We start from the raw sequence: 27,175 nt of genomic DNA, 5'->3' as shown, positions 1-27,175 counted from the left end.
ATTGGTGGAAAGCCATTTTCACATTTTCAGGTCTCTCCAGAGATGTTCAATTGGGTTTAGGTCAGGGCTCTGGCAGGGCCAGTCAAGAAGGGTCACAGAGTTGTTTTGAAGCCACTCCTTTGTTATATTAGCTGTGCGCTTGTCTTGTTGGAAGGTGAACTTTCGGCCAAGTCTGAGGTCCAGAGTACTCTGGAAGAGGTTTTCATCCAGGATATCTCTGTACTTGGCTGCATTCATGTTTCCTTCAGTTGCAACCAGTCATCCTGTCCCTGCAGCTGAAGAACCCCCATAGCATGATGCTGCCACCACCATGTTTCACTGTTGGGATTGTATTGGGCAGGTGATGAGCAGTGCCTGGTTTTCTCCACACATACCACTTAGAATTATCACCAAAAAAATTTATCTTTGTCTCATCAAACCAGAGAATGTTATTTCTCATAGTCTGGGAGTCCTTCATATGTCTTGCACTGAGGATAGGCTTCCATCAGGCCACTCTGCCATAACGGCACGACTAGTGGAGGGCTGCAGTGATAGTTGACTTTGTGGAAGTTTCTCCCATCTTTCTACTGCACCTCTGGCGCTCAGATGCAATGATCTTGGGGTCCTTCTTTACCTCTCTCACCAAGGCTGTGCTCCCACGATTGCTCAATTTGGCTGGACGGCCAGGTCTAGGAAGTCTTCTGATGGTCCCAAACTTCTTCCATTTAAGAATTATAGAGGCCACTGTGCTCTTAGGAACCTTGAGTAATGCAGAAATTATTTTGTAACCTTGGCCAGATCTGTGCCTTACCACAATTCTGTCTCTGAGCTCCTTGGGCAGTCCCTTTGAGCTCATGATTCTCATTTGGTCTGACATGCACTGTGAGCTGTGAGGTCTTATATATACAGGTGTGTGCCTTTCCAAATAATGTCCTATCAGTTTAATTAAACACAGCTGGACTCCAATGAAAGCGTAGAATCATCTCAAGGAGGATCAAAAGGAAATGGACAGCATATGACTTAAATATGAGTATCTGAGCAAAGGGTCTGAATACTTATGACCATGTGATTTTTCAGTTTTTCTTTTTTAATAAATTTGTAAAAATGTCTACATTTATGTTTTTTTTCAGTCAAGATGGGTTTCAGAGCGTTCTTTAATGAAAAAAAAATGAACTTTTTTGAATTTACCTAATGGCTGCCATGAAACAAAGAGTGAAAAATTTAAAGTGGACTGAACACTTTACATACCCACTGTATGGATCCCATCTGTATTGTACTCATGTGTTGTCTGTTGCAAACACGGATCTGTGAGTTTAGTCTAAACTAACCCAATAAAATTCAGAAAAATGTATGTAACTTTCTCATTCCGGCCACTGTTCTCATCACAAGGACCACAGCTAATGCTCACGCCAATGTAGACACTGAACTCCAAAGGGTAACCACTCTAAGCTGGTGATACATTCAGTCGATACCATGTCAGTGGTGGCTCAAAGAGAGCACTCCTAAGCCCAGCTCTTTCATGATCAGACTCTATTAGCCTCTAAAGCACTGGCAGTCACTCTACTAACTTAACATCCACTTCTTGACACAGATTCCAGGACCATCTTGACAAAGTAGACCTACTTCTTCCCTCTTCAAGGTATGGACACTCTTTGGCAGGCAAACCTCTTCCTGCTTTTCGCAGGCATGCATCATGACTGTTGACCTTTGATCCACAACCTCCATTGTCCCCCACTTCATTGCAGAGGGACAAGTTCCATCAGACCGGTGACCAGTTCCCAGCCGAATAGTTTCATAAATCTTCAGTACACAGGTCTAGCACCTCATCCATTGCACCAAGCATGACATCACCGGAATAGTGCCAAATCCTCTCCTTTATTGGCTCTCCGCCATCCTTTGTGTGACTAGCCAGTCCTCCGTACCTCCCCAGTCCCAGCACCATACATATAACATTGCCACAGAGCTCTGCAAAATAAAACCATATTTGAGCAATCCTTCAGTAAAATTTGTAGTCCTTAAGAAACAGGTAGCTTTTTACAGAATACATATGCAATCCATTTGCTGCTTAGTGCATGCATTTATTTCTTATTTACTTTCTAAGTATTTATATTATATACTCTTATTTTTCTACCAGGAAAGAGAGCATGTGTTGGTGAAGGATTGGTCCGAATGCAATTCTTTATCATTTTCACTACTATCCTACAAAAGTTCACCTTGAAGTCAGTTGTGGACCCCAAGGATCTTGATGTTTCTCCAACCGAAAGTGGCCTAGAAAATATTCCACCATCTCACAAAATGATCTTCATTCCTCGGGAGTAAAAAAAAAGCTTTAGCTGTCTATATTAATTGTTATATTCATTTAAGCATTCTGTATGAAAATAATTATAATTATGAGTGATTGCACTACTCGTATAATCATGTATGATTGGTAAATATCTTGCATAGCTTTTCATTTATAGCTTTTAATGCTTAACTTGAGGAATGCTAATGACCTGCCATGGGCAAGAAAAGCTCGTATACCCCTCCTAGTGATGAACTGTATCCCCTTAAAAAACACCAGATCAAAAGTAACCAGTTTTTTGCTCTTATTTTATTCCCACTGCTTGCATTTTTAGTCCATTTTTTTTAAACCCGTCATACAGTTCCAGTGATGTTGGCCATTTTATTTAGTGATAATTTTTAATATCTTTACCAATAGGGCGTGGCTCACAGGATAATGTAAAACAGCCTGAAGACACGCCCCAGAGGATCCTGTGTGCCACAGCCATAATTATTAGCACTAAATAAAAAGCCTCATATCTCTGGAACATTATGCAGGATGACAAAAGAATAAAAATGAATACAGAGGGGAGCGCCAGGAATAGAATAAAAACTAGTGACAGATCCTCTTTAAGCCTACCCAGCTTATCACCTATATACTAGAACAGAAGGTGTTAAATGGCATGACCAAATAGCCTAATCGTAAGAAGGAAAAGAAGGAGATTCCCTATTGTTTTTCCTATGAGGCACTAAGAATATAAACTCATATATATTCCACTCTACATATTAAGGGGATTGTCTCATAAAGACATTCTTAAAAATAGATGACGTGCCCCCTGGGGCCGTGGGGTACTCGGAAGTCGGGCCGGTCCGTTCTTTTAGGATAGTCACAGCGGGGTGACCCGGTCCGTTTCCCTGGGTGGTCAATAAATAAAAAAAAGAGGGGAATAACGTTTTGGGGATAAAGTTTTGTGATGCCATCCGTGGTATGCGGCTATAGGTGGCCGCCGCTGCAGTTCAGATCCACTGGGGCCGTTGGTGATGCAGCAGAGATAGTTCAGCTCTCTACTGGTAGAGCTAGGCCCCAGGGCAGTTAAAGAGGTAATTTTAGATGTTGGTGTAGTGCAAGGCAGGTGGGCAGCTATTTAGTCAAGGACACAGCGGGGTGCCATGTTATAACAGCCCACCGAGTCCTGTGTCCTCCGGGGAAGTGATCCAGCCAACTCTTGGATAACTTGGTGCACATAATCGGGAAATCCTTCTTGTGTACCTTCCCGGGTAGTCTCTCTGCGCTGGCTCTCGCCCTCCTGCCCTGTGCCTCACACACAGTGTCCAGAGCCAGTGGCCGCGGGCCTTGTCGGGCGACGTCCTCTCTGTCCCCTTGGTCCTATATGGCCACCTTTTCAGCAAACGTTTGTGGTTTTGACTATGGCACTTAGAGATACTGCAGCCTCTGGTTTGCTAGCTGAGTCTTGCAGTCCTCCACTAGTTTGGGGCCGGTACCCTACTGTAACCTGATCCCTTCACAGTCGGTGTGAATTCAGGCGCACGGCTGAACTCCGCACTTCACGTGCCCCTAAGATCCTTTTTCTGTCTCTGAAGCCCTTCTCTGACTCCATCTCTCCTCTTGTTCTATCTCTTACTGGGCCCTTCTGAGTGGACCCTACTCCTCAACGGTCCTCACTCACTGCGCTCTTACTCTTAGGACCCTTCTAGATCTTTCTACCTTTCCTTTTATACTACCTGTCTTGTGACCTACATCACCAACTGTCACTCTATGTGGTCCCCTCTACCTTCAGTCCTTCCTTCTGTGCTCCCCTAAACTACTTCCTCCACCCACTTCCTCTACCTAGTTCCTCCCTCCAGACAGGGACAGGGACTGTGCTCTCCTTCAGGAGTAATCTCGCCCTTCCCTACTGGAGTGATGTGGTGTTGGATGTGGGTGAGTGGGTCCCGGGTAGTGCTCCCCTCCTTACCCGAGAGTGGGGTACCACACCTCTGGCTGAGATGCAGTACCTCTGTGGCGACTGGACCCGCAGGGGCACCACATAGACATACCAAGAATTTATCTGATTACCGTAGGTCTGGCTTCTGTTGTAGTTGGGCTTTATTATGAGGGCACAATTGTAAGTTGTCATTGTTATAGGGTCAGTTGTAGTGTCAGTATGACTAGCAGTGTAATGGAGGTCACTGTATCTGGCGTTACAATGGAGACTAGGTAAGTAGGAAAGTTGGATAATTCATTTTATGGAGGCACTGAGTGATTCCAGACCTACTTACGTGAATATTTTCCCTATGAACTTTTAATAGTCAGTTCAAAAAGGTGTTCTTCAAAATCTCACGGCGTTGGTGCTAAATTTATTAAACACATTTTATGGTAAATTAAACATTATAATGTTTTGTCTCTCATGTTGTCAATTTTAGCTGTTAACTAGTGTTGAGCCACCCCCGTAGTGTTCGAGTTCGGTTCGTCGAACACTCGTGTGTTTGCCGAACTGTTCGTCGAACTGTTCGTCGAACACCTTCGAACACCGTTAAAACCAATGGCAGGCAAACAAAAACACATAGAAACACATAGAAAACACCTTCAAAGGTGTCCAAAAGCTGACAAACTGCTCTGAAGACACAACTAACACATGGAAAAGTGACAAGTACATATAGTCATGCGAAAAGAAAAGAGGTGGAGGAGTAAAAGGAGGGGGAGACACAGATATAGGCATGTCATGCCCTTCTAAAATCCAAAAAGTGAGAAGTCGACATGTTCAGTCCGCTCCTGCCCGTGCCACCTCCGTGTCGCCGGGTTTGTGCCAGAGCCGCGGTGAACCCTGATGGCCAGCCCCCCTCTCCCAATACTGGTGCCTGTCCGCTGGTGGGTCGAGCGAGCCCCCCTGTGGTGGAGGCAGCTCTAAGCTTTTTAATTTAAATTGTCTCTCTAATTTGAATGAATACACTTTAAATCCATTTACAAGGATCTATTGGAGGGCAAGTCTCATGCCAGCAGCCGCGTAATTCCAACTCCAGTAGCGTCCACTAAAGCTGCTGCAGTTAAAAAGCTTTTATAAGGATCGAGCTCGGCTGTCCACCGCAAGGCATCCTACTGCCAGTCCCAGCCCCTATGCCTTGGGGTGCCTCCTGATGCTCTTCACTGAGTATCCCGTGGTCCCGAAGCATTTCCTTTGAAAAAATTAAGTGTCAAAACTACAGGTGGTGTAGCTTGCTTAACAGCCGGGATAATCCGCTGACTAGCAGACACTGCTACTAGGCACAAAGTATTTCCTGGGCTAGATGCAGTTAAAAATTTGTAAGTAGATACTCTCGTTGGATGCTGAGAAAGCATTCCATAGAGTCTCCTGGCACGCCATATATGATTCTTTTAAAAAGCTTGGGGTAGGGGTCTAGGGGACCCTTTTATAGCCAAAATCACGGCCCTGTATCGCAATACGTCACCTAGGCTGAAGATAAATGGAACTGTATTACCCTGAGGGCTCGGTTGCTACAGAGGTATTGCACCTCACCCAGAGGTGTGATATCTCACTCTCAGGTAAGGATGGAGTGTGGATCAGGACCCGACACCTGCCGCATTACACCACATTGCCGTGGGGCAGGGCGACCAATATGCCCCTGAGATGGGCAAGACAGTCCCGGTCCCTGGCTGGAGTGGGGGGAGGGAACACTGAGGAAGGGGAACCCTGTAGTGCAGGAGCAGGGAGGAAGCAGTTCCTGGGTGCATTGAGAAGGGAGTATAAAAGGTGGGCACCATCTTAGTTCAGTGCAGAGAAGTCTGAGCAGAAGTGGCAGGGAGCAGGGGCTCTGCATGAGCTCTGCTCCGGAGGCGGGCCTAGTAACAGAGGCCCAGGCCTGGAAGAGGGAGAAGGAAGGAAGAGGAGCAGAGAAGGCTCCAGGAACGAGGAACGAAGGGATCCCAGGGGTGCGGACGGGCGAGTCGCCACCGCACGCCCGAATCCACCTGCGTGGGGGGGTCAGGCCAAAGGGGGAGACCGGTCCCCGAAACTAGTGGAGGCAGGAAACGACCCTCAGCTAGAAACAGGAGGCTGTGACATTTTATGTGGCGCAGCCCCTCGCTACACCCGCTAGGAAAGCACCACATAGGGTCAGGGAAACTGGCGCCAAGTTTACCAAGAGGAGGCCTGAGGCAGCCGGACAGAAGGGTTGGTAAGAAAGGCCAGACAAAGGACACACAAAGGGGGTCCTGTGAAGCGCTCCAAAGTTATCTGAGAGTTGTCTGAGCCCCTCACCTGGTGAGCACAGTACGACGTGGGCAGCCGTTACCTGCAGACGTGGTCTGGATAATAAGAACTGTGAGTAAAGGCCCTGGACTGCATCACTGACTCGGTGTCGTTACTGCTGCTGCCCTGCACCATCACCCCCATCCTCCGCATACACTGCCCTGAGGCTATACTCCTCCCGTGGGGAGTTATGCTACGCTCTGCTGCACCCACAACACCAGCCTCAGCGGTCTGCCCTGGAGCGGCGGTTCACTCTGACCGCAATCCACGGGTGGCGTAGTCGGACATTTAAACTTCAAAACCACATAAATAGTTCCGCCACTGGTTTGACCGCCCTGAGCCACGGAACCGGGTCGCCGCCACGGAGACTACAACCACCAGCATCCACCAAAAAGGGTCCGGCTCCGGGTGTCCCAAGGCCCAGGGGGCGCGTCAGAACATTTTCATCACCTTTCACAATCACCAATGGGACAAGGCAGGGATGTTCTCTGTCCCCTCTCTTATACATCCTAGTGACAGAGCACCTGCTCTCATCAATTCGCCATAACCCCAATATTAGGTGGATTGAGGTGGGAGGCACCGAGTACAAGTGCTCTCTATTTGCTGATGATGTCCTAGTATATATCACTCAATCACATATATCCATCCATGCTGTTATGGCTGAAATAGATCACTTTGTTACATGGTTAAATTTTAAAATCAATGCAGCGAAGTCTGAGGCCCTCGATGTCTCCCTCCCCAAATCCATATAGGATTCCATCCAGTCCAACTTTCCCTTTGCCTGGCCCTCACAGGGTATCAAATACTTAGGAATTCCTATTCATAGAGACCTCCCCCATCTATGTTATCTTAATTTTGGGCCCTTTATTGAACAACTCCATACAGACCACGATTGGCAAGTTAGAACTGTAAGATTCACTACGTGAACCACTGGTGTTTTGTGGAAAAGCACATGTACACTGTGTTCCAAATTATTATGCAAAAAGTGTTTAGGAGTGATAAGGGAAGAATTTGTTTGTTTGTCAGTTAAACTCATTGATGGTGATGTGTGTCAGGGCTCTTTATATCACTGTAAGCAATTGCAGACACCTGTGCTAATTAGTTTGGCAGGTGTGTCCAATGAAAGGCAAGACTACTTAAGAAGGCTGTCTCACATTATTAAGCAGCCTACATTTTCTGCCAAAATGGGAAAGAAAAAGGATGTGTCGGCTGCTGAGAAGCAACAAATTGTGGAGTGTTTAGGTCAAGGCATGACTACAATCAACATTGTGCGATGATCAGGATGAAGTGTCTTGGCAATCAAGAAGTATGTAGCTGATTCACAGTGCACATGTGTGCGTGCTGATAAGGGCAAATTGAGGACTCTTTCCTACAGGCAATTACGTCAGGTTAAAAGAGCAGCGGCAAAAAAGCCTTGTCATAGCAGCAGACAAGTTTTTGAAGCTGCTGGTTCCTCCAACGTCCCCCGAACAACAAGATGCAGGGTCATTCAGAGGTTTGCAGCTGTGCATACGCCATCCTGTCGACCTCCTCTATCCACTTCACACAAGCAGAAACGGCTCCAGTGGGCCAAACATTACATGAAGACTGATTTCAAAACTGTTTTGTTCACGGATGAGTGCCGTGCAGCGCTCGATGGTCCAGATGGATGGAGTGGAGGATGGCTGGTTGATGGACACCCCACGCAAACACGGCTACAGCGCCAACAAGGAGGAGGTGGAGTAATGTTTTGGGCTGGAATCATGGGGAGAGAGATTGTCGGCCCCTTTAGGATCCCTGAAGGCGCTAAAGATGAACTCCATAATGTATGTGGATTTTCTCAAACAGCACTTCCTGCCATGGTTCAAGAAGAAGAACCGTGTATTTCACAGCAAGATCATTTTTTTGCATGATAATGCACCATCTCATGCTGCACATAAAACATCTGCATCTCTGGCTGATATGGGCATAAAAGGGGACAAACTTATGGTGTGACCCCCATGCTCCCCTGACCTCTACCCCATTCAGAACCTCTGGAGCATCATCAAAAGGAGTGTCTATGATGGCGGGAGGCAGTTCACATCTAAGCAACAGCTCTGGGAGGGTATTCTGTCCTCATGCAAAACAATTGAAGCAGAAACCATCCAAAACCTGACAAATTCAATGGACGAGAGAGTTCAGAAGCTCCTTTCGAACAAGGGGTCCTATGTGAAAATGTAACATCACCTAGAATAAAGTTTTGAGTTGAAAACTGTTTGATTTCAGTTTCTAATAACCTGCTAATGCTTATAATTTCAAAAATGACCATTTTTTTGGTCTTTATTAAAATGAAAAGGTTGATCGAAAAGTTTGGGGGATCTAAGAGTGTGGCAACCCAGTAGTCATGATTACTTCGAATTCTGACAATATGAGGATCATGTTGCAGGTAGTGCAGCAAGAAGGCACTTATGTGTCTTGCGCATCTCGGAGCCCCAAAATTATTTTCCGGGCTAGATGCAGCTAAAAATTATTATTAATTTTAAATCTGGTGGAGCTTAGTACAGATGGCCTAATAGGATCAGTGCTGCACACTGCTACAAAGCCCAAATTATTTTCCAGCCAAGATACAGATAAACATGATTAGTAATTTTAAATCTGGTGGAGTTTAGTATAGATGGCCTAATAGAATCAGTGCTGCACACTGCTACAAAGCCCAAATTATTTTCCAGCCAAGATACAGATAAACATGATTAGTAATTTGAAAGCTTAAAACGGTTGGTAGGGTGATTTTAACCAATCATCCATCTTTTACTCTCCCCAGGATGACACAGGGGTAGAAAAGTCGTTTCGGATCCATGATTTGTTCATCTTTATGAACGTGAGTCTGTCTACATTATCAGTGGAGAGCCGCGTGCGCTTATCTGTCAGCACACCACCAGCAGCGCTGAACACACGTTCAGACAGAACGCTGGCTGCGGGGCATGACAAGATCTCCAAGGCGTAAGTGGCTAGCTCCGGCCATTTATCCAGATTGGAAGCCCAAAAAGAGCAAGGGTCCAGTGACACAGTCATGGCTTCAATGTTTACTTGGAGATACTCCTGTACCATCGTCTCTAGGCGTTGACTATGTGTCAGACTTCTTGTCTCCTGTGGCCTTGCAAAGGATGGGCTAAAAAAGTGGTGAAATGATTGCGCAAAATTGATGTTACCAGCAGATACTGTGGTTCTGTTATGGTTTGAGTGCTGAACACTTGACGGTCCCACGGTTGGCAAGTTGGAACTGTGAGATTCACTACGTGCACCACTGGTGTTTTGTGGAAAAGCACATGTAAGATTCTGCAACAGTCTCTGCTGATACTCCTGCATGCGTGCATCCCTTTCTATGGCAGGAATAATTTCTGCAAATTTACTTTTGTACCAGGGATCTAACAGTGTGGCAACCCAGTAGTCAGGATTATATCTAATTCTCCCAATTCGAGGGTCATGTTGCAGGTAGTGCAGCAAGAAGGCACTCATGTGTGTTGCGCATCCAGGAGCACCAAGTCCCTGTTGTGTTGGTGGCGAGGTAACAATCATGCTTCCTTCCTCTGTCCTCTCCCCCCAACCTCGCACAACAGAAATGTGATCAAGGTCTCCCTCATCTGATGAGTCTTCCATCAGTTCGTCCTCCACTTCTTCCTGGGCTCCTGCACCTTCCTCACTAGTTTGGCTGCTACCATGCGCCCTGGTAAAACCATCTCCCCCACCCTCACATGCCTGCCGCCTTGGTGCTGCCGACCGTCTGGACCTTGCAGATGTTAGCCCTTCCGCATACAACTCCTCCTCCTCTACTTCCTCCACCTCCTCTTGTGCCACCACCTGACTCCGATTCTGTTTAACATGTGCTCCAGCATGTAAATCACCGGAATAGTCATGCTGATAATGGCATCGTCAGCACTAAACATCTTCGTCGCCATTTCAAAACTGTGCAGAAGGGTGCATAGGTCCCTGATCTGAGACCACTCCTCCAGAGAGATTTGCCCCACGTCTGGATCTCGTTGGCCCAGGCTATACATCAGAACGTATTGCACCAGGGCTTGTCGGTGCTGCCACAGTCGCTACAACATGTGCAGAGTTGAATTCCACCGGGTAGGCACATCGCATTTTAGCCGGTGAAGTGGCAGGCCCAACGACTTCTGTAGAGATGTAAGTCGCTGAGCTGCGGGATGCGAACGGCGGAAGTGAGCACACAGCGACCGTGCCCTCTGCAGAAGGCCATCTAGTCTGGGATAGTGGGCTAAAAATTGCTGGACAACCAGGTTCAACACGTGAGCCATACAAGGCACGTGTGTGACATTGCCCCGGCGAAGGGCCGCACCCAGGTTTGCAGCATTGTCGCACACGGCCTTCCCTGGTTTCAGGTCCAGTGGAGACAACCATTCATGAAATTGTTTCTCCAGAGCTGACCACAACTCCTCAGCTGTGTGACTCACATTTCCCAGACATTTCAAAGTAAAAACCGCCTGATGACGTTGATCCCTACTGCCAGCATAGTAAGGAGGTGTGCAGGATCCCTTCTGCACAGTTAGAAAGCTTGTGGCATGACCAGAAAGGATTTGGGTGCAGGTGGAAGACCGAGAGGAGGTTGAGGAGGCAGAAGCAGTGGAGGAACTTTGACATAAAGAGGATTGACGCACAACTCGTGGGGACGGCAAGACTTGGACAGCAGCCCCTTGTCCTGCTGTCACCATAGTTACCCAGTGCCCAGTCAGAGACATGTAATGCCCCTGTCCATGCCTACTCGTCCAAGTGTCTGTGGTGAAATGCACCCTGTCACACACAGAGTTTCTCAAAGAAGCGGTGATGTTGTGTGCGACATGCTGGTGGAGCGCAAGCACACCTTTCTTTGAGAAGTAGTGCTGACTGGGCATCTGGTACTGGGGCACTGCGACGGACAAAAGGTCTCGAAAATCCTCTGTGTCCACCAGGCGGAAAGGCAGCATTTCTGTAGCCAAGAGCTTGCAGATGGTGAAATTCAACCTCTTAGCTTTCTCATGGCTAGGAGGAAATGGTCTTTTACTTGTCCACATCTGAGGGACCGAGGGCTAGCTATTGTGCTTAGACGGGGTTGATAAGGGTGTCCCCGGCAAACTGCCGGTCTGTGAGGAAGATGCAGGCGGACATGTTAGGTTGCCTTGATCCAAAGGTGGTGCTATCGATGTCGGACAGCGCTCAACACCAGCTGGTGTTACCACCTCCAAAGAAAATGATGACCTGCCAATCACGCTGGCTGTTGCGGGTAAAGAGGTGGCAGGTCTGCGCCCCAAAACAGGTGTGACTGCTGTCCCCCCAGTCACAGAGGATGAAGAGGCCGCGGATGCACAAGATATGGCAGACGGTGGTTGGCCCGGCCGGCTAGGCCGCATTGTAGCACACTGAGCTTCCCACTGCAACTTATGCTTCATGTCCATGTGCCGGTTCATGCATGAAGTACTCAAACTATGTATTTTTTGGCCTCTACTTAGCTTTTGCTGACAAATGTTACAGATAACACGAGTTGGGTCATCTTTATCGATCTGAAAAAATGCCCAGGCTATGCAAGGCTTAGCACCCATGCGACCTGAAGAGCCACCACGACTTGTGGTGAGAGGCAGAGTTGTGTTTGAGGATGCAGTTGTTGACGTGCTTCCAGTACTACGTCTCTGTCCAGGAAGGCGCAACCTGACCTCGTCGTCACTAGCATCTTCCTCCACCTCCTCTGCTGACCTCATCTCTTGGCTGACTGTGGGTTGACAGTAAGTGGGATCTCCAACCTCATCATCATCATCTTGTGCGTTATCACACCCGTCGTTCTCAGAGCCAACCTGATCCTGCCCTGACAAAAAACTAAAGTTGTCGCTCCAATCAGGTATTTGAGTCTCATCGTCGTCTTCCTCATTGTCTCCACCAACAGGAGTTACAGTTTGGGAATGAGGGTCTACATTATGGTCAGAACCTTCTGCGTCTGGTCCTGGATCCGACTCATAAAGATTCTGGGCATCAGTGCAGATCATTTCCTCGTCTGGATTCACAGAAGCGCTGGAGTCGACCTCTGATTCCCAGGCTATAGTATGAGTAAACAGCTCTGCAGACTCAACCATCTGTTCTACCTTATACTCAGACGGGCAGCTGGAGATTTGGGAGCTGTGAGGAAGCAAGTGCGATTTGGGTGACACCTTTGAGGACTGGAGTATTTGTGATGTTGAAGTTGATGTGGAGGAGAGCCCACTTAAAGGAGCACTTGATATCCGTTGAAGCACCTGCTGTTTTTGTGCCTCATCTGGAATTTGTAGCGATTGGCGTGGCCGTAAGAAAGGGATCTTATCACATTGTCCGCTAAAAGAAGTAGACATTTTAGTTTGGCTGGAAGATGGTCTTTCTTCTGCAGATGTTACTGTTGCTTTAACACCTACCCCACGGACACAACCTTTTTTTCTCTTCCCAACACGCCTATTCCCCTTTCCACCAGCAGCAGGCCTTTTTCCACTCATTTTGGTGGTTAACTAATTCACAACTCTGGAGTTGTTTGCACAAAAAAACAATGGATGGGAACCGAGCAGAGCTGAGTGGCCAAACTGTGGTATTAGGCCAAAACTATTGGCTGGGTTAGATGCAGAAAAAAATTATATTCAACTTGCAACCTGATGGAGGTCAGTATAGATGGACTAATAGAACAAGTCCCACACACAGCTAGAAGCCCAAATATTTTTTCAGAGGTAGATGCAGAAAAAAATATATGCAGTTTGCAACCTGATGGAGGTCAGTATAGATGGACTAATAGAGAAAGTCCCACACACTGCTAGAAGGCCAAATATTTTTTCAGAGCTAGATGCAGAAAAAAATTATATTCAGTTTGCAACCTGATGGAGGTCTGTATAGATGGATTAATAGAACAAGTCCCACACACAGCTAGAAGCCCAATATTTTTTCAGAGCTAGATGCAGAAAAAAATTATATTCAGTTTGCAACCTGATGGAGGTCTGTATAGATGGATTAATAGAACAAGTCCCACACACAGCTAGAAGCCCAATATTTTTTCAGAGGTAGATGCAGAAAAAAATATATTCAGTTTGCAACCTGATGGAGGTCAGTATAGATGGACTAATACAACAAGTCCCACACACAGCTAGAAGCCCAATATTTTTTCAGAGGTAGATGCAGAAAAAAATATATTCAGTTTGCAACCTGATGGAGGTCAGTATAGATGGACTAATACAACAAGTACCACACACAGCTAGAAGCCCAATATTTTTTCAGAGCTAGATGCAGAAAAAAATTATATTCAATTTGCAACCTGATGGAGGTCAGTATAGATGTAGTAATAGAACAAGTCCCACACACAGCTAGAAGCCCAAATATTTTTTCAGAGGTAGATGCAGAAAAAAATATATTCAGTTTGCAACCTGATGGAGGTCAGTATAGATGGACTAATACAACAAGTCCCACACACAGCTAGAAGCCCAATATTTTTTCAGAGCTAGATGCAGAAAAAAATTATATTCAATTTGCAACCTGATGGAGGTCAGTATAGATGGACTAATAGACCAAGTCCCACACACAGCTAGAAGCCCAAATATTTTTTCAGAGCTAGATGCAGATAAAAATTATTTTTAATTTGCAACCTGATGGAGGTTAGTATATATGGACTAATAGAGAAAGTCCCACACACTGCTAGAAGGCCAAATATTTTTTCAGAGCTAGATGCAGAAAAAAATTATATTCAGTTTGCAACCTGATGGAGGTCTGTATAGATGGATTAATAGAACAAGTCCCACACACAGCTAGAAGCCCAATATTTTTTCAGAGCTAGATGCAGAAAAAAATTATATTCAGTTTGCAACCTGATGGAGGTCTGTATAGATGGATTAATAGAACAAGTCCCACACACAGCTAGAAGCCCAATATTTTTTCAGAGGTAGATGCAGAAAAAAATATATTCAGTTTGCAACCTGATGGAGGTCAGTATAGATGGACTAATACAACAAGTCCCACACACAGCTAGAAGCCCAATATTTTTTCAGAGGTAGATGCAGAAAAAAATATATTCAGTTTGCAACCTGATGGAGGTCAGTATAGATGGACTAATACAACAAGTCCCACACACAGCTAGAAGCCCAATATTTTTTCAGAGCTAGATGCAGAAAAAAAATATATTCAATTTGCAACCTGATGGAGGTCAGTATAGATGGAGTAATAGAACAAGTCCCACACACAGCTAGAAGCCCAAATATTTTTTCAGAGGTAGATGCAGAAAAAAATTTTATTCAGTTTGCAACCTGATGGAGGTCTGTATAGATGGATTAATAGAACAATTCCCACACACAGCTACAAGCCCAATATTTTTTCAGAGGTAGATGCAGAAAAAAATATATTCAGTTTGCAACCTGATGGAGGTCAGTATAGATGGACTAATACAACAAGTCCCACACACAGCTAGAAACCCAAATATTTTTTCAGAGCTAGATGCAGAAAAAAATTATATTCAGTTTGCAACCTGATGGAGGTCTGTATAGATGGATTAATAGAACAAGTCCCACACACAGCTTCAAGCCCAATATTTTTTCAGAGGTAGACGCAGAAAAAAATATATTCAGTTTGCAAACTGATGGAGGTCAGTATAGATGGACTAATACAACAAGTACCACACACAGCTAGAAGCCCAATATTTTTTCAGAGCTAGATGCAGAAAAAAATTATATTCAATTTGCAACCTGATGGAGGTCTGTATAGATGGATTAATAGAACAATTCCCACACACAGCTACAAGCCCAATATTTTTTCAGAGGTAGATGCAGAAAAAAATATATTCAGTTTGCAACCTGATGGAGGTCAGTATAGATGGACTAATACAACAAGTCCCACACACAGCTAGAAGCCCAATATTTTTTCAGAGCTAGATGCAGAAAAAAATTATATTCAATTTGCAACCTGATGGAGGTCAGAATAGATGGAGTAATAGAACAAGTCCCACACACAGCTAGAAGCCCAAATATTTTTTCAGAGCTAGATGCAGAAAAAAATTATATTCAGTTTGCAACCTGATGGAGGTCTGTATAGATGGATTAATAGAACAAGTCCCACACACAGCTTCAAGCCCAATATTTTTTCAGAGGTAGACGCAGAAAAAAATATATTCAGTTTGCAAACTGATGGAGGTCAGTATAGATGGACTAATACAACAAGTACCACACACAGCTAGAAGCCCAATATTTTTTCAGAGCTAGATGCAGAAAAAAATTATATTCAATTTGCAACCTGATGGAGGTCAGTATAGATGTAGTAATAGAACAAGTCCCACACACAGCTAGAAGCCCAAATATTTTTTCAGAGGTAGATGCAGAAAAAAATATATTCAGTTTGCAACCTGATGGAGGTCAGTATAGATGGACTAATACAACAAGTCCCACACACAGCTAGAAGCCCAATATTTTTTCAGAGCTAGATGCAGAAAAAAATTATATTCAATTTGCAACCTGATGGAGGTCAGTATAGATGGAGTAATAGAACAAGTCCCACACACAGCTAGAAGCCCAAATATTTTTTCAGAGCTAGATGCAGATAAAAATTATTTTTAATTTGCAACCTGATGGAGGTTAGTATATATGGACTAATAGAGAAAGTCCCACACACTGCTAGAAGGCCAAATATTTTTTCAGAGCTAGATGCAGAAAAAAATTATATTCAGTTTGCAACCTGATGGAGGTCTGTATAGATGGATTAATAGAACAAGTCCCACACACAGCTAGAAGCCCAATATTTTTTCAGAGCTAGATGCAGAAAAAAATTATATTCAGTTTGCAACCTGATGGAGGTCTGTATAGATGGATTAATAGAACAAGTCCCACACACAGCTAGAAGCCCAATATTTTTTCAGAGGTAGATGCAGAAAAAAATATATTCAGTTTGCAACCTGATGGAGGTCAGTATAGATGGACTAATACAACAAGTCCCACACACAGCTAGAAGCCCAATATTTTTTCAGAGGTAGATGCAGAAAAAAATATATTCAGTTTGCAACCTGATGGAGGTCAGTATAGATGGACTAATACAACAAGTCCCACACACAGCTAGAAGCCCAATATTTTTTCAGAGCTAGATGCAGAAAAAAATTATATTCAATTTGCAACCTGATGGAGGTCAGTATAGATGGAGTAATAGAACAAGTCCCACACACAGCTAGAAGCCCAAATATTTTTTCAGAGGTAGATGCAGAAAAAAATTATATTCAGTTTGCAACCTGATGGAGGTCTGTATAGATGGATTAATAGAACAAGTCCCACACACAGCTTCAAGCCCAATATTTTTTCAGAGGTAGACGCAGAAAAAAATATATTCAGTTTGAAAACTGATGGAGGTCAGTATAGATGGACTAATACAACAAGTCCCACACACAGCTAGAAGCCCAATATTTTTTCAGAGCTAGATGCAGAAAAAAATTATATTCAATTTGCAACCTGATGGAGGTCAGTATAGATGGAGTAATAGAACAAGTCCCACACACAGCTAGAAGCCCAAATATTTTTTCAGAGCTAGATGCAGATAAAAATTATTTTTAATTTGCAACCTGATGGAGGTCAGTATAGATGGACTAATAGAGAAAGTCCCACACACTGCTAGAAGGCCAAATATTTTTTCAGAGCTAGATGCAGAAAAAAATTATATTCAGTTTGCAACCTGATGGAGGTCTGTATAGAAGGATTAATAGAACAAGTCCCACACACAGCTAGAAGCCCAATATTTTTTCAGAGCTAGATGCAGAAAAAAATTATATTCAATTTGCAACCTGATGGAGGTCAGTATAGATGGAATAATACAACAAGTCCCACACACAGCTAGAAGCTCAATATTTTTTCAGAGCTAGATGCAGAAAAAAATTATATTCAATTTGCAACCTGATGGAGGTCAGTATAGATGGACTAATAGAGAAAGTCCCACACACTGCTGGAAGGCCAAATATTTTTTCAGAGCTAGATGCAGAAAAAATTTTTATTCAATTTGCAACCTGATGGAGGTCAGTATAGATGGACTAATAGAATGATGATATGCCCAAAAGATTTTACTTCACTAGGTGCAGTAAAAAAATTGGTATTCTATACACAGGTGGTATATTTTGCAACACAGATAGGCTACTCCACTGACTAACACACTCTGCAATAGGCCAAAAAGGATTAGCTTTGCTAGATTCAGCCAAATGCTGTGAAAAAAACTTGCACAGCACTGGCACAGACCTGCCTGGCAAAAACTGATAGGAACCGATGTAACCTAGTCCTGAAAAGGACTCCAATTACAATTAGTCTTTACTCCCACAACCTATCTATTTAAGAGCACAGACCTGCCTGATAAAAGTCGTAGGAAATGCTGTAACCTAGTCCTTAAAAGGACTGCAATCACAACTAGTCCCTACTCCCAAGCTATCTGTAGATTTGTGCGAAAATTGGCTTGAAATTAACAAGGTATAGAGCACACAGCAACAGCGGTGCCGTCTAACACGCAGCTGCAGCAGTGAGAAAATGGTGGCGATGGGGAAAATGGCTTGGTCTTATAGGGCAAGGACATGTGACATACACTGCCAATGACACATGCCCTTGCTTGTGTGAAAAAAAGCACTTCGCTCCGAGTGTGCGCTGCTGATAGACTGACAGATTGCACCTCCCCACTGTAAATGCGGGAAAGAGAAAAATAAATGGAGATCTTCATTATTCCTGCAGAGATCCATCCCCTGCCCCTCCCCCCACCCCGCTGTACACTCAAACTGCGTATTAACATTAATTTTCATCATTACTGAGAAAAAATCCAGTTATGATTTTGGTGCACGAACAGTTATCGAACATAACCTCGAACAGCCGAATTTTTCTCAAATCGTTCGTGTTCGCCGAACGGCTCGAACACCGCCCAAAACAGCTCGAATTTGAGATTGGCGAACAATTCGAGTAGAACAACGCTCATCTCTACTGTTAACTTTAAATAACACTCAATAAAAGAGAGTCAGCAATATACAAAGTTGGTTGAATTGATAACATTTTAGAATATATTTTAGATAGAGTTGATCAAGAAGATTTACGGACGCCAGGTCCAGCGTCCACATCAGTATCCCATGGCCACCAGAAAAAACACTATTAATCTCCTCCTAACTGCAGCATCACCGGTGCCTCTTCTGATTAATAGGCTCTGAGACATTATTATGTTGTGATGAGACCCATGCATGACGTTGCAGGAGCCAAATAATCAGAAGAGCACATCTCAGACAGTAGGATGTTTGCAGGACTCTGGTCCTTCGACCAAAAACTACCAAGGAAGCCATTGGACCCAGGTGCTACAAATCTTTTTGCTCAACTCAAATTTTGGGCTCCGTTCACTTCACATATGTACAAGTCAAAGAAAACTGCCTAAGAATATGTTAAAGGGAGGCTAACATGGAACCCTAAAAATGGCAGACATCAATCATTTACTTTCCCCGGTCCTGGACACAAGTAAACAACGCTATTGTGGTGCCCGTCCTCACCTTTCTCCAGCCAGCCCCGCAAGTGCCTACAGAGGATCAGGTAGAGCTGGAAGAGCAGCCGGCCCAAGAGGCAGAAGAATCCATACTAGCAGACCAGGAGAATCAACCCTCTGCTAGTAGTGAGCCTGCCATGCCCCTAGTGAGCCAAAGAGTGTGCAGACAGCTGCCCAGCCTACCCATAACATCACCTACACCCTGTAGTGCAGACCCAGTTAGTGAGCTCCGTAGGTCCACTAGAGTCACTAGAGGTCAGATGCCCGCTCGCTATAAAATATAAAATAATGCACTGTAAATTTACCTGTTTATTGAAAAATGTTTATGGTTTTTGTTGTTGCCTGTTATTAATTATGTTTCTCAGTTACCCTGCAGATTTCTATGGACTAACAGGTTATGGACACTGGATAACCGGAACAATTTTGTAGATAGTTGCACATTGTGCCTCTTGCGAAGACGGCCGCGGAAGAGAAAACCTGTCTGCCGTGGCCTCCTTGCGGCCCAAAGTAGCTAGCTTCAGCCTTGCAGCCACGCCCAAGGCCAACGCAAGGGGTTTGCTTTGGACAGGTCCTCTACCTCGCTTAAGACTTCACCTTGGGTGATATGGACACCCGGTCACGGAAACGCCGTGACCTCTACAGACTAAAGCTGCTTGTAAATATGTTATTGTATTATTGTTTATACCCTTGTATTTGTATTTTCTTAAAAATGTGTTTAGTCCCGGAGTACTAAAATTTACTAGGGGGGGAATGTGGCACCCCAGGGATCTGGTTGCCACAGTAATAGAAATATTATGTCTGAGAGCAAGTGGGAGGTTTCTCTGGTCAGGAGCCCTAAGCATGCAACACGGTCCGCCCAGACCTGGGAGGGGAGGAATCTGCCCTTATAAACTGGGTCTAGGGCGGGATTAGTGAGTGAACTTCCAGACAGAGTCAGAGCCTGCAGAACAAGCAGAGCAGTCAGAGCTGGAAAGGGAGAGTTACAACAGGAGCTCTGTAGGAGCAGGAGCAGAAGACCAGGGGCTGGAAGCAGAGATATAGCTCGCCCTGGCTGAAGATACTAAAACTGGACACCGGAGTCCGAGGCTGTGGGGACTGATATATACTCAGCAGCAGAAACCAGCCGGCAGGGGATTCCAGGTCCTCTGGCCATAGAAGCCCGGAGGCTCAGTCACAAGGAAGGGACCAGCGCCGCCATCCAGGAGCGGAGGCTAACAGAAGGCCCCAAGTCACCAGCCATACAGGTGAGCACCACATGGTATACTCAGGGACGTGGGCTACTTGTAACAGCTTACAGCAAGGTAGCCAGGAAGAGTGCAGATAGACGGGGAGGCCTACAACTCCGCCTGGCCAGGGGAGATCCTGCTTGCTCACAGACTGACCAGGCCCCTTATACTAGCCAGAACTCCCGGGAGGGTCTGCTTTATAACACCAGTAAAGACCCTGAACTGCACTACACGTCTCTGTGCTTCTTTGCCGCACCAGCACCATTAGTACTGGGACGCTCACACCATCACTCCCATCATCCACACTAGCTGCCCTGAGGCAATACTTCTCCCGTGGGGAGTTATCCCATTCTTGGCTGCGCATACATCAGCCTCAGCGGTCTGCAGCGCAGCGGCGGTCCCCACTGACCGCAATCCACGGGTGGCGTAGTCGGACAATTACTATACAAATAGACTGCCACTGGTTTGACCACCCTGAGCCATGGACCGGGTCGCCACCACACGGAGACTATAACCCCCAGCATACTACAACAGGCCCGGTTCCGGGTTCCCCACGCGGCCCAGGGGGCGAGTCAATTACACTCTATACGAGAGAGAGAGGACCCTGATGATCAAAAGAGCTTACACTCTACAGGAGAGAGAAAGAAGACTCGCTGACCATAAGAGCTTACACTCTGCATGAGAGAGAGAGAGGACCTACTCACCATAAGAGCTTACACGCTACAAGAGATAGAGAGGACCCCACTGATCATAAGAGCTTACACTCTACAGGAGAGAGAACTCCGCTGACCATATGAGCTTACACTCTACAGGAGAGAGACAGAGGACCCCACTGACCATAAGAGCTCACACTCTACAGGAGAAAGAAGAAAAATGGAGGCAGCACACCTGCTTGTAGAAGGTGAAAAAAAGTGCTATTTAATAGCCCATAATGGCAACGTTTTGGTTCTGAATGAGAACCTTTCTCAAGCCTGATACATAGGTGTAATTTGGTTAACAATTGTCTCAGTGATGAAAAACAAAGATAGGGGTGTTAATGGAAACAACTGCTTAGGTAAGGGTGCTTTCACACTGCCTTCTGACACATGGTTGTTGTTCCGCTTGTGGCTTACATCTGAATGCCCCATCACAATGGGATTATGTGCCAATGGAGCCATAGACTGCAATAGTATCGACAGAGCGAATGTGCGCTCTGTCGTGCATCATTTTCGGTTATGTACACCTACTGGAGATGGACACGCAGACACAGTCTATTAAACATAGTCAATCATAAGTTGTTCAGGGGTTAAAACTAAGAAACTATGACAGACAAATAGATTCATAGACAGCAAGATTATTTCTTTATACTAGCGCTTTCTTATATCTGTTTTATATGGATAATAAACTGTGATGAACCTTGGGAGACATTGAACAATGAGAGGTTTAATATTAAGCAAAATGACATAAACTTTGATCACCCTTGATTAAACCCATTTGTCCTGTGTTTTCTGGCTTCAAATAAGGATCTGATATCCAGAAGGTCAACACCGAGGGGCTGAATCAAGTTCATTATGGAGCTCAAGGTAATGATAGTGATCATGAGGCAAAGTGTTCTTTACTGTGAACTCAGATTCTCTGCTGGACTTTCATGGTTTGATGTCCACACTAAACAGTCCCTTTAATTCATAGACACATTGTAATGTCATAGATGTCCCTGGTGCTATATGAACACTAATGGCTCAGTACTGTATGATAAAACATACACTGGTTGATGTCTGGTCCATTAGACTAAAAAAAAGTCTGGTCTCTCAAAGGAAAGGTTTATGTATTGCCCTTACATCTTGTAGGGCCGGGATGCAATTGGGGCAGTGCTCTGTCCGGTGAAGTGAGAGCTGTCAATCAAGCTACGGGGAGGTGCATGGCATGTTGATTTAGGGGAGAGAATGAGGAACTGAGCTCCTGGCCATGACAAGGGTGCACCGAGGAGCCCTCATTGGCATTAGCAACAAAAATCTTTTATTATCAATTAAAGATGGGAAATCTATACAGCCGGTAAGTGTTTTATAAATCCCATGTATGTCTAGATGCTGCTCTACCTGGGAGGGAAAATTATAGAGATAACTGTCTTACTCACTGTAAGTATCTTGGGTGATTTTATTAAATAAGACAGGTTATGTGATAGAAAGAGTAAGAGACAGAACATGTTGCTTTATAGTAAGTGTTTATCTCACCTCAATGCTGGATACACAGTTACACGGATCATTACTGCCGCAGAATGTCCTCCATGCTTCTGCTTCTGATAATATGCAACATAGACAAAGGAGAGCAGGAATACCTCATGTCTGTGTGTTGCTGTGTATGGGAGGCAGTCTTCACCTTCTAGCTAAGAGACAACTGAACTAAATAGAGCCTGGGAAAAAATGCAAGATATCATCTTATAATGACCAGAAATGGTGATATTCCAGATGTAGACACACGACGACTAGCTCTTCAGCCTGCTCCGTTCAGCGATAGCTCAATACTGGCTTACATGTATGGCAGTAGTCACCAAGGGGTTAAAATAGTGATGTCACCTAATATTATACTAATAATATCTCTCCCTCTGCTCTGTACTTCTGTTTCTTTCCTAGAACTGACATAATGAGGCAACTTAAGGAGCTTTCATTTTACAAATCACTTAAATATGCTTCTTATTCAAGAAGAAAGAATCGATGAGGCCCAGTAATGGGTATCAGTGTCTCGATTTTCATGAAAGGTCTGTAAAAATCAGAAGAATTCATCACAAAATAGAAAACTGTTTGGGATATTAAGGCAGCGGTGATACAGAATGACATTATACCTGATTGTGTTTTAACCACTTAATGATGCAGTGAAAGTTAAAATATTTTTTTTTATTTCTCCACTCAGCGCTTGTTTTTGGGAAGAATAGTTGAAAAATGTTGGTAGTTTTATTTGGAGGGTAATGGAAAAAATATACTACAATCCTGAAATTATTTACATTCACAGTGCAATATAAATGACATTACATAGATATAGAAGAGTTAATATTTTCTTCTATTATTTTTTTATTACTATCTAATTTCATTGTTTAATTTTATGTTTAATATTTTTCTTCACGTTTCATATTTGGTTTACTATTTTTCCATGTCATATGTAAAGGCTCTGAGAAACTGTGTGTTATGGGTTAGGGTAGAACATTGGGAAAGACATAATTAAAAATGGAAATTTCCAATGGGAACTAAATATTCTACTCGTTAGTATGGTTATGATGATACAAAATTTGTATATAGTTTTTATGTTTACTTTTTTGCTCTAAAATATATTTATTTTTAATAAATTATTTCTTTTGCTGCCATATTCTGAGTCATAATGTTTTTTGATTTTTTGTCAACAATAGAAGGCGGATGTGCAGTACTCGGGTGTGGCCACTATTCGATCGACGGAGCTGTGCAGCACCAAAACTGAGCAGTTCCATCCCACATTGGAAACAGCTGATCGACGGGGGTGCCGGGTGTCGCAACCCCCACCTATCAGACTTTGATGACCTATCCTAAGGAAAGGCCATTAATGTTAAAAGTTCTTTAACAGTTAATATTTGGCTATGCATTTTTTTTTGCTCAGGGGTTATTGAGAATTGCTCCAGACCATCCAGCAGATGTCACCAATTGATTCTTCGATTTAAAAGATAAATTTACACCATTCGGCCACATTTCATTTTTTGTTTTGTGTTTTTTTTACTGTGGTCTTATTTTATTTATTTTTTTATAATTTCCCATATACTGTACTTACTGTTATATCCACATGCTTCAGCCAGAAATTGTGTACACTTGTATTTCTTTCTATTCCTTTGTACTTTTAAAAAAATAAAAACTCTCATATTCTTTGTCAAAACTTGTTTAGTGAGTCATCATCACCAACTGGTGTCAGGCTGGCAATATATTCAGCAGTCTAAAACAATCAGATGCCTTTCTACTGCTGCTCTTCCTTCCCTCTCACAGCATGAAGAATAAGAGAATCTGCAGCTGCATCTCCTTCCTCTCAGTCTTATGTTTACTGTTTTAAACTAGGCTGATTTTTTGTATCTGTGAAGGTTTCTAAACACTGACAGATAATTTGAGTGCAGATGTAAAGGGCTGCAGATTGCTGGAAATGAAGGAAGGATTTTCCCTTAATAGGACCCTGTTTGCATTACATTTTACCCCATGTTTAGCATGTCCACTGGAAAATCTGATGGACACAATAAGAGTTTCTAAAGGGGTCAATTGTCAGACAAAGGCTAAAGGAGTGTCATGTTGTCCACCACTTGGTCAAAACTTCAGTATACTGCAAATAACATAGTACGGAAAAGTGGTAGAAGTCTACACTGTTTCACCCATCTGATGCCAGTATAAGAAACATAGGAACTTTTATTTCTATACAAACCTACGAGTGTCTGATGCTAATGTGTCAATTTATTGGATATGTCATAAACTTTTCAATAGATTTTTATAACACACCAAGGAAACAGATATAGCCTATGATTGATGAATGCCTTTGATGGATGACTAAGGCTGTGTGCCCACGTAGCGTTTTACAAGCGTTTTTGATGCGGAATTTCCGCAGCGGAAACGCTTGTAAAATGCTTGGTAACCCGCACCCCATGATCCCCAATGGGTTTCCGCAACTTCTATGCACATGCTGCGGATTTTTCCGCAGCGTTTATGCCGCGTTCAAAAATCCGCAGCATGTCATTTAATTTTGCGTTTCCGCATGCAGAATTGCCTTTGTCCAATGCATAAAAAACGCAAGGCAATTCCGCATGTGGAAAACGCGTGATAAACGCGCGAAAAAAGCGCGATAAACGCGTGCGGAATTCCGCATGCGTTTTTCCGGGAGAGGACTTGCATTTATGCAGCAGAAATTTTCTGCTTCATAAATGCAACGTGGGCACATAGCCTAACAGTGGCTGAATCACCCATAGACCCTTTTCCTCTATGGGTTGAGGGTCTTCCTGATCTTCTTCAGGGCTTTGCAGCTGCTCGGGACACTTCTTCAGGTGATCTCTGGACACAATGGCTGTGGCCTCTCCTTCATCCTTGCTGATGACACAGACCTTTGGGTTCTCATGGCTTGAGGGCAGTACGGTGTACGGGTCCTTATCCCACTGGTCGTCCAACTTGTGGAGCCGTCTCTTTCTTTTCAAGACCTGCTCTCCAGGTACCAGGGGAACTGCGGGAGCATACTGGTTATAAGCCTTCTCTTGCCTTTCTCTAGCTTGAGACAGACTTCGCTCGACGCTCTCCTGTACTTTCCGATACTGCTGCTGCCGTTCTGTATCCCAGTCTGCCTCTGGCGAGGTGTCCTCAGGTGTCAGGACTCCCATATCCAGGTCAATAGGCAGCTTACCAGGTCTTGCTCTCATTAGGTAAGCCGGGGTACAGTTGGTGGAACCTACAGGGATGTGGTTATACAGGTCCACCAGATCGGGCAGTTTCTCAGGCCACAGACTGCGTTCTTCCAGGGGCAACGTTTTTAACAAGTCTATCACCACCTGGTTCATCTTCTCACATAGTCCGTTGGTCTGCGGGTGATAGGGCGTTGTTCTTATCTTTTTGCAGCCATACAGGTTGCAGAACTCCTGGAAGACCTCCGCTTCGAAGGCTGGTCCTTGGTCTGTCAACACTGGCTCCGGGTACCCGTGTGGACGGCAGAAGTGCTGCCGGAAGGCTCTAGCTGCTGTTTGAGCCGTTAAGACCTTGACAGGGACCACCACCAGGAACCGGGAGTAGTGATCTACGATGGTGAGGGCGTAGACATACCCAGATCTGCTTGGAGCCAGTTTCACATGGTCCAGGGCTACCAGTTCCAGTGGCTATCTGGTGATGATGGGCTTCAGGGGAGTCTTCTGGCTGGCACGGTCCTTTCTTCTAAGGTTGCACGGGCCACAGTCTCTGCACCACCTCTCGATGGCTCCTCTCATGCCTACTCAGTAGAACCGTTCACGCAACAAGAATTCCAGCTTCGTCCATCCAAAATGTCCTGCTCCATTGTGATATGCCTCCAGAACCATAGCCGCGTCTCGTCTTGGGACCACTACCTGCCAGGTCAACTCATGTGTTCGAGAGTTAACCATTCTCCGACACAGCTTCTCCCTGTAGAGAAACAGCTTACTTTTCTCCTTCCACAGTTGCTTGGTCTCCTCCGGAGCATCTGGGTCAAGACGGGCATCGGCCTGTGTCAGCATTTCCTTCACCAGACGGACTGCGGGATCACTGTCTTGCATTTCCGCCCAGTTGTAGTGGGGCAAGGGATTGAACGTCACAGAGCGCCTGTCCTTCACACGGTGAGAATACAGGGTAATCCCATGACGGTTGAACGCAGGGAGCTCGACTTTCTCCTGATCTTCTGGATCTTCCCCTACGTCTGGTAAGTTTGGCATTCTAGACAGGGCATCCGCGTTGGCATTTGAGCGCCCCGGCCGGTATTTGATGGTGAATTCAAAGTTGGACAGGCGGGCCATCCATCTCTGCTCCAGGGCACCGAGCCTTGCAGTGTCCAGGTGTGTCAACGGGTTGTTATCCGTGTACATGGTGAACTTGGAAGAGGCAAGGTAATGCTTGAAACGTTCGGTCACTGCCCACACCACTGCCAGGAACTCTAGCTTGAATGAGCTATAATTCTCAGGGTTCCTCTCCGTGGGCCGTAGCTTCCGGTTGGCGTAAGTGATTACCCGTTCTTTCCCCTGCTGGATCTGGGACAGTACGGCTCCTAGCCCGATATTGCTTGCGTCCGTGTGGAGGATAAAGGGCTGGCTGTAATCAGGGTACGCCAGGATTTCATCCCCCGTGAGGGCCATCTTCAGCTGACAGAAGGACTCCTCTTCCAGCTTTTCCCACCTGAAGGGCTGCTTCTGGTTTTTGGCCTTCCGAGACTGACCTATCAGGAGGTCCTGCATAGGGGCTGCTATTTTGGTGAAACCGGGAATGAATCTTCGGTAGTAGCCCACCAACCCGAGGAACTGCCGCACTTCCTTTA

At 44.9% G+C, this 27,175-nt stretch overlaps 1 protein-coding gene and 2 long non-coding RNA genes across 3 annotated transcripts in view; 2 read left to right on the top strand and 1 right to left on the bottom strand.

Annotated features, from left to right (window-relative positions):
- LOC141154955 (cytochrome P450 2G1-like) overlaps positions 1–4,235 on the top strand; it is a 60,335-nt gene extending 56,100 nt beyond the window's left edge. The window contains exon 9 of the mRNA XM_073641534.1: positions 2,114–4,235. Coding sequence (XP_073497635.1) covers positions 2,114–2,298 — 185 coding nt within the window. The 3' untranslated portion in view covers positions 2,299–4,235. The remainder of the gene's footprint in view (positions 1–2,113) is intronic.
- On the bottom strand, positions 1,249–22,574 carry LOC141154957 (uncharacterized). Its single transcript, XR_012247502.1, has 3 exons — positions 22,393–22,574; positions 2,193–2,287; positions 1,249–1,944 (listed from the first exon to the last, which is right to left on the bottom strand). It is a non-coding gene; the product is annotated as an uncharacterized lncRNA (long non-coding RNA).
- On the top strand, positions 21,652–23,969 carry LOC141154956 (uncharacterized). The gene is made up of 4 exons (XR_012247501.1): positions 21,652–21,744; positions 22,009–22,213; positions 22,792–22,916; positions 23,559–23,969. It is a non-coding gene; the product is annotated as an uncharacterized lncRNA (long non-coding RNA).
- The last annotated feature ends 3,206 nt before the right edge of the window (positions 23,970–27,175 follow it).

Source organism: Phyllobates terribilis, unplaced genomic scaffold (genome assembly GCF_046119375.1).
Source record: "Phyllobates terribilis strain yellow unplaced genomic scaffold, ASM4611937v1 Scaffold_7__3_contigs__length_470593459, whole genome shotgun sequence".
Classification (NCBI taxonomy): Eukaryota; Metazoa; Chordata; class Amphibia; order Anura; family Dendrobatidae; genus Phyllobates; species Phyllobates terribilis.
The sequence above is the reverse complement of the archived record's forward strand: the minus strand, read 5'-3'. Positions and strand labels throughout refer to the sequence as shown.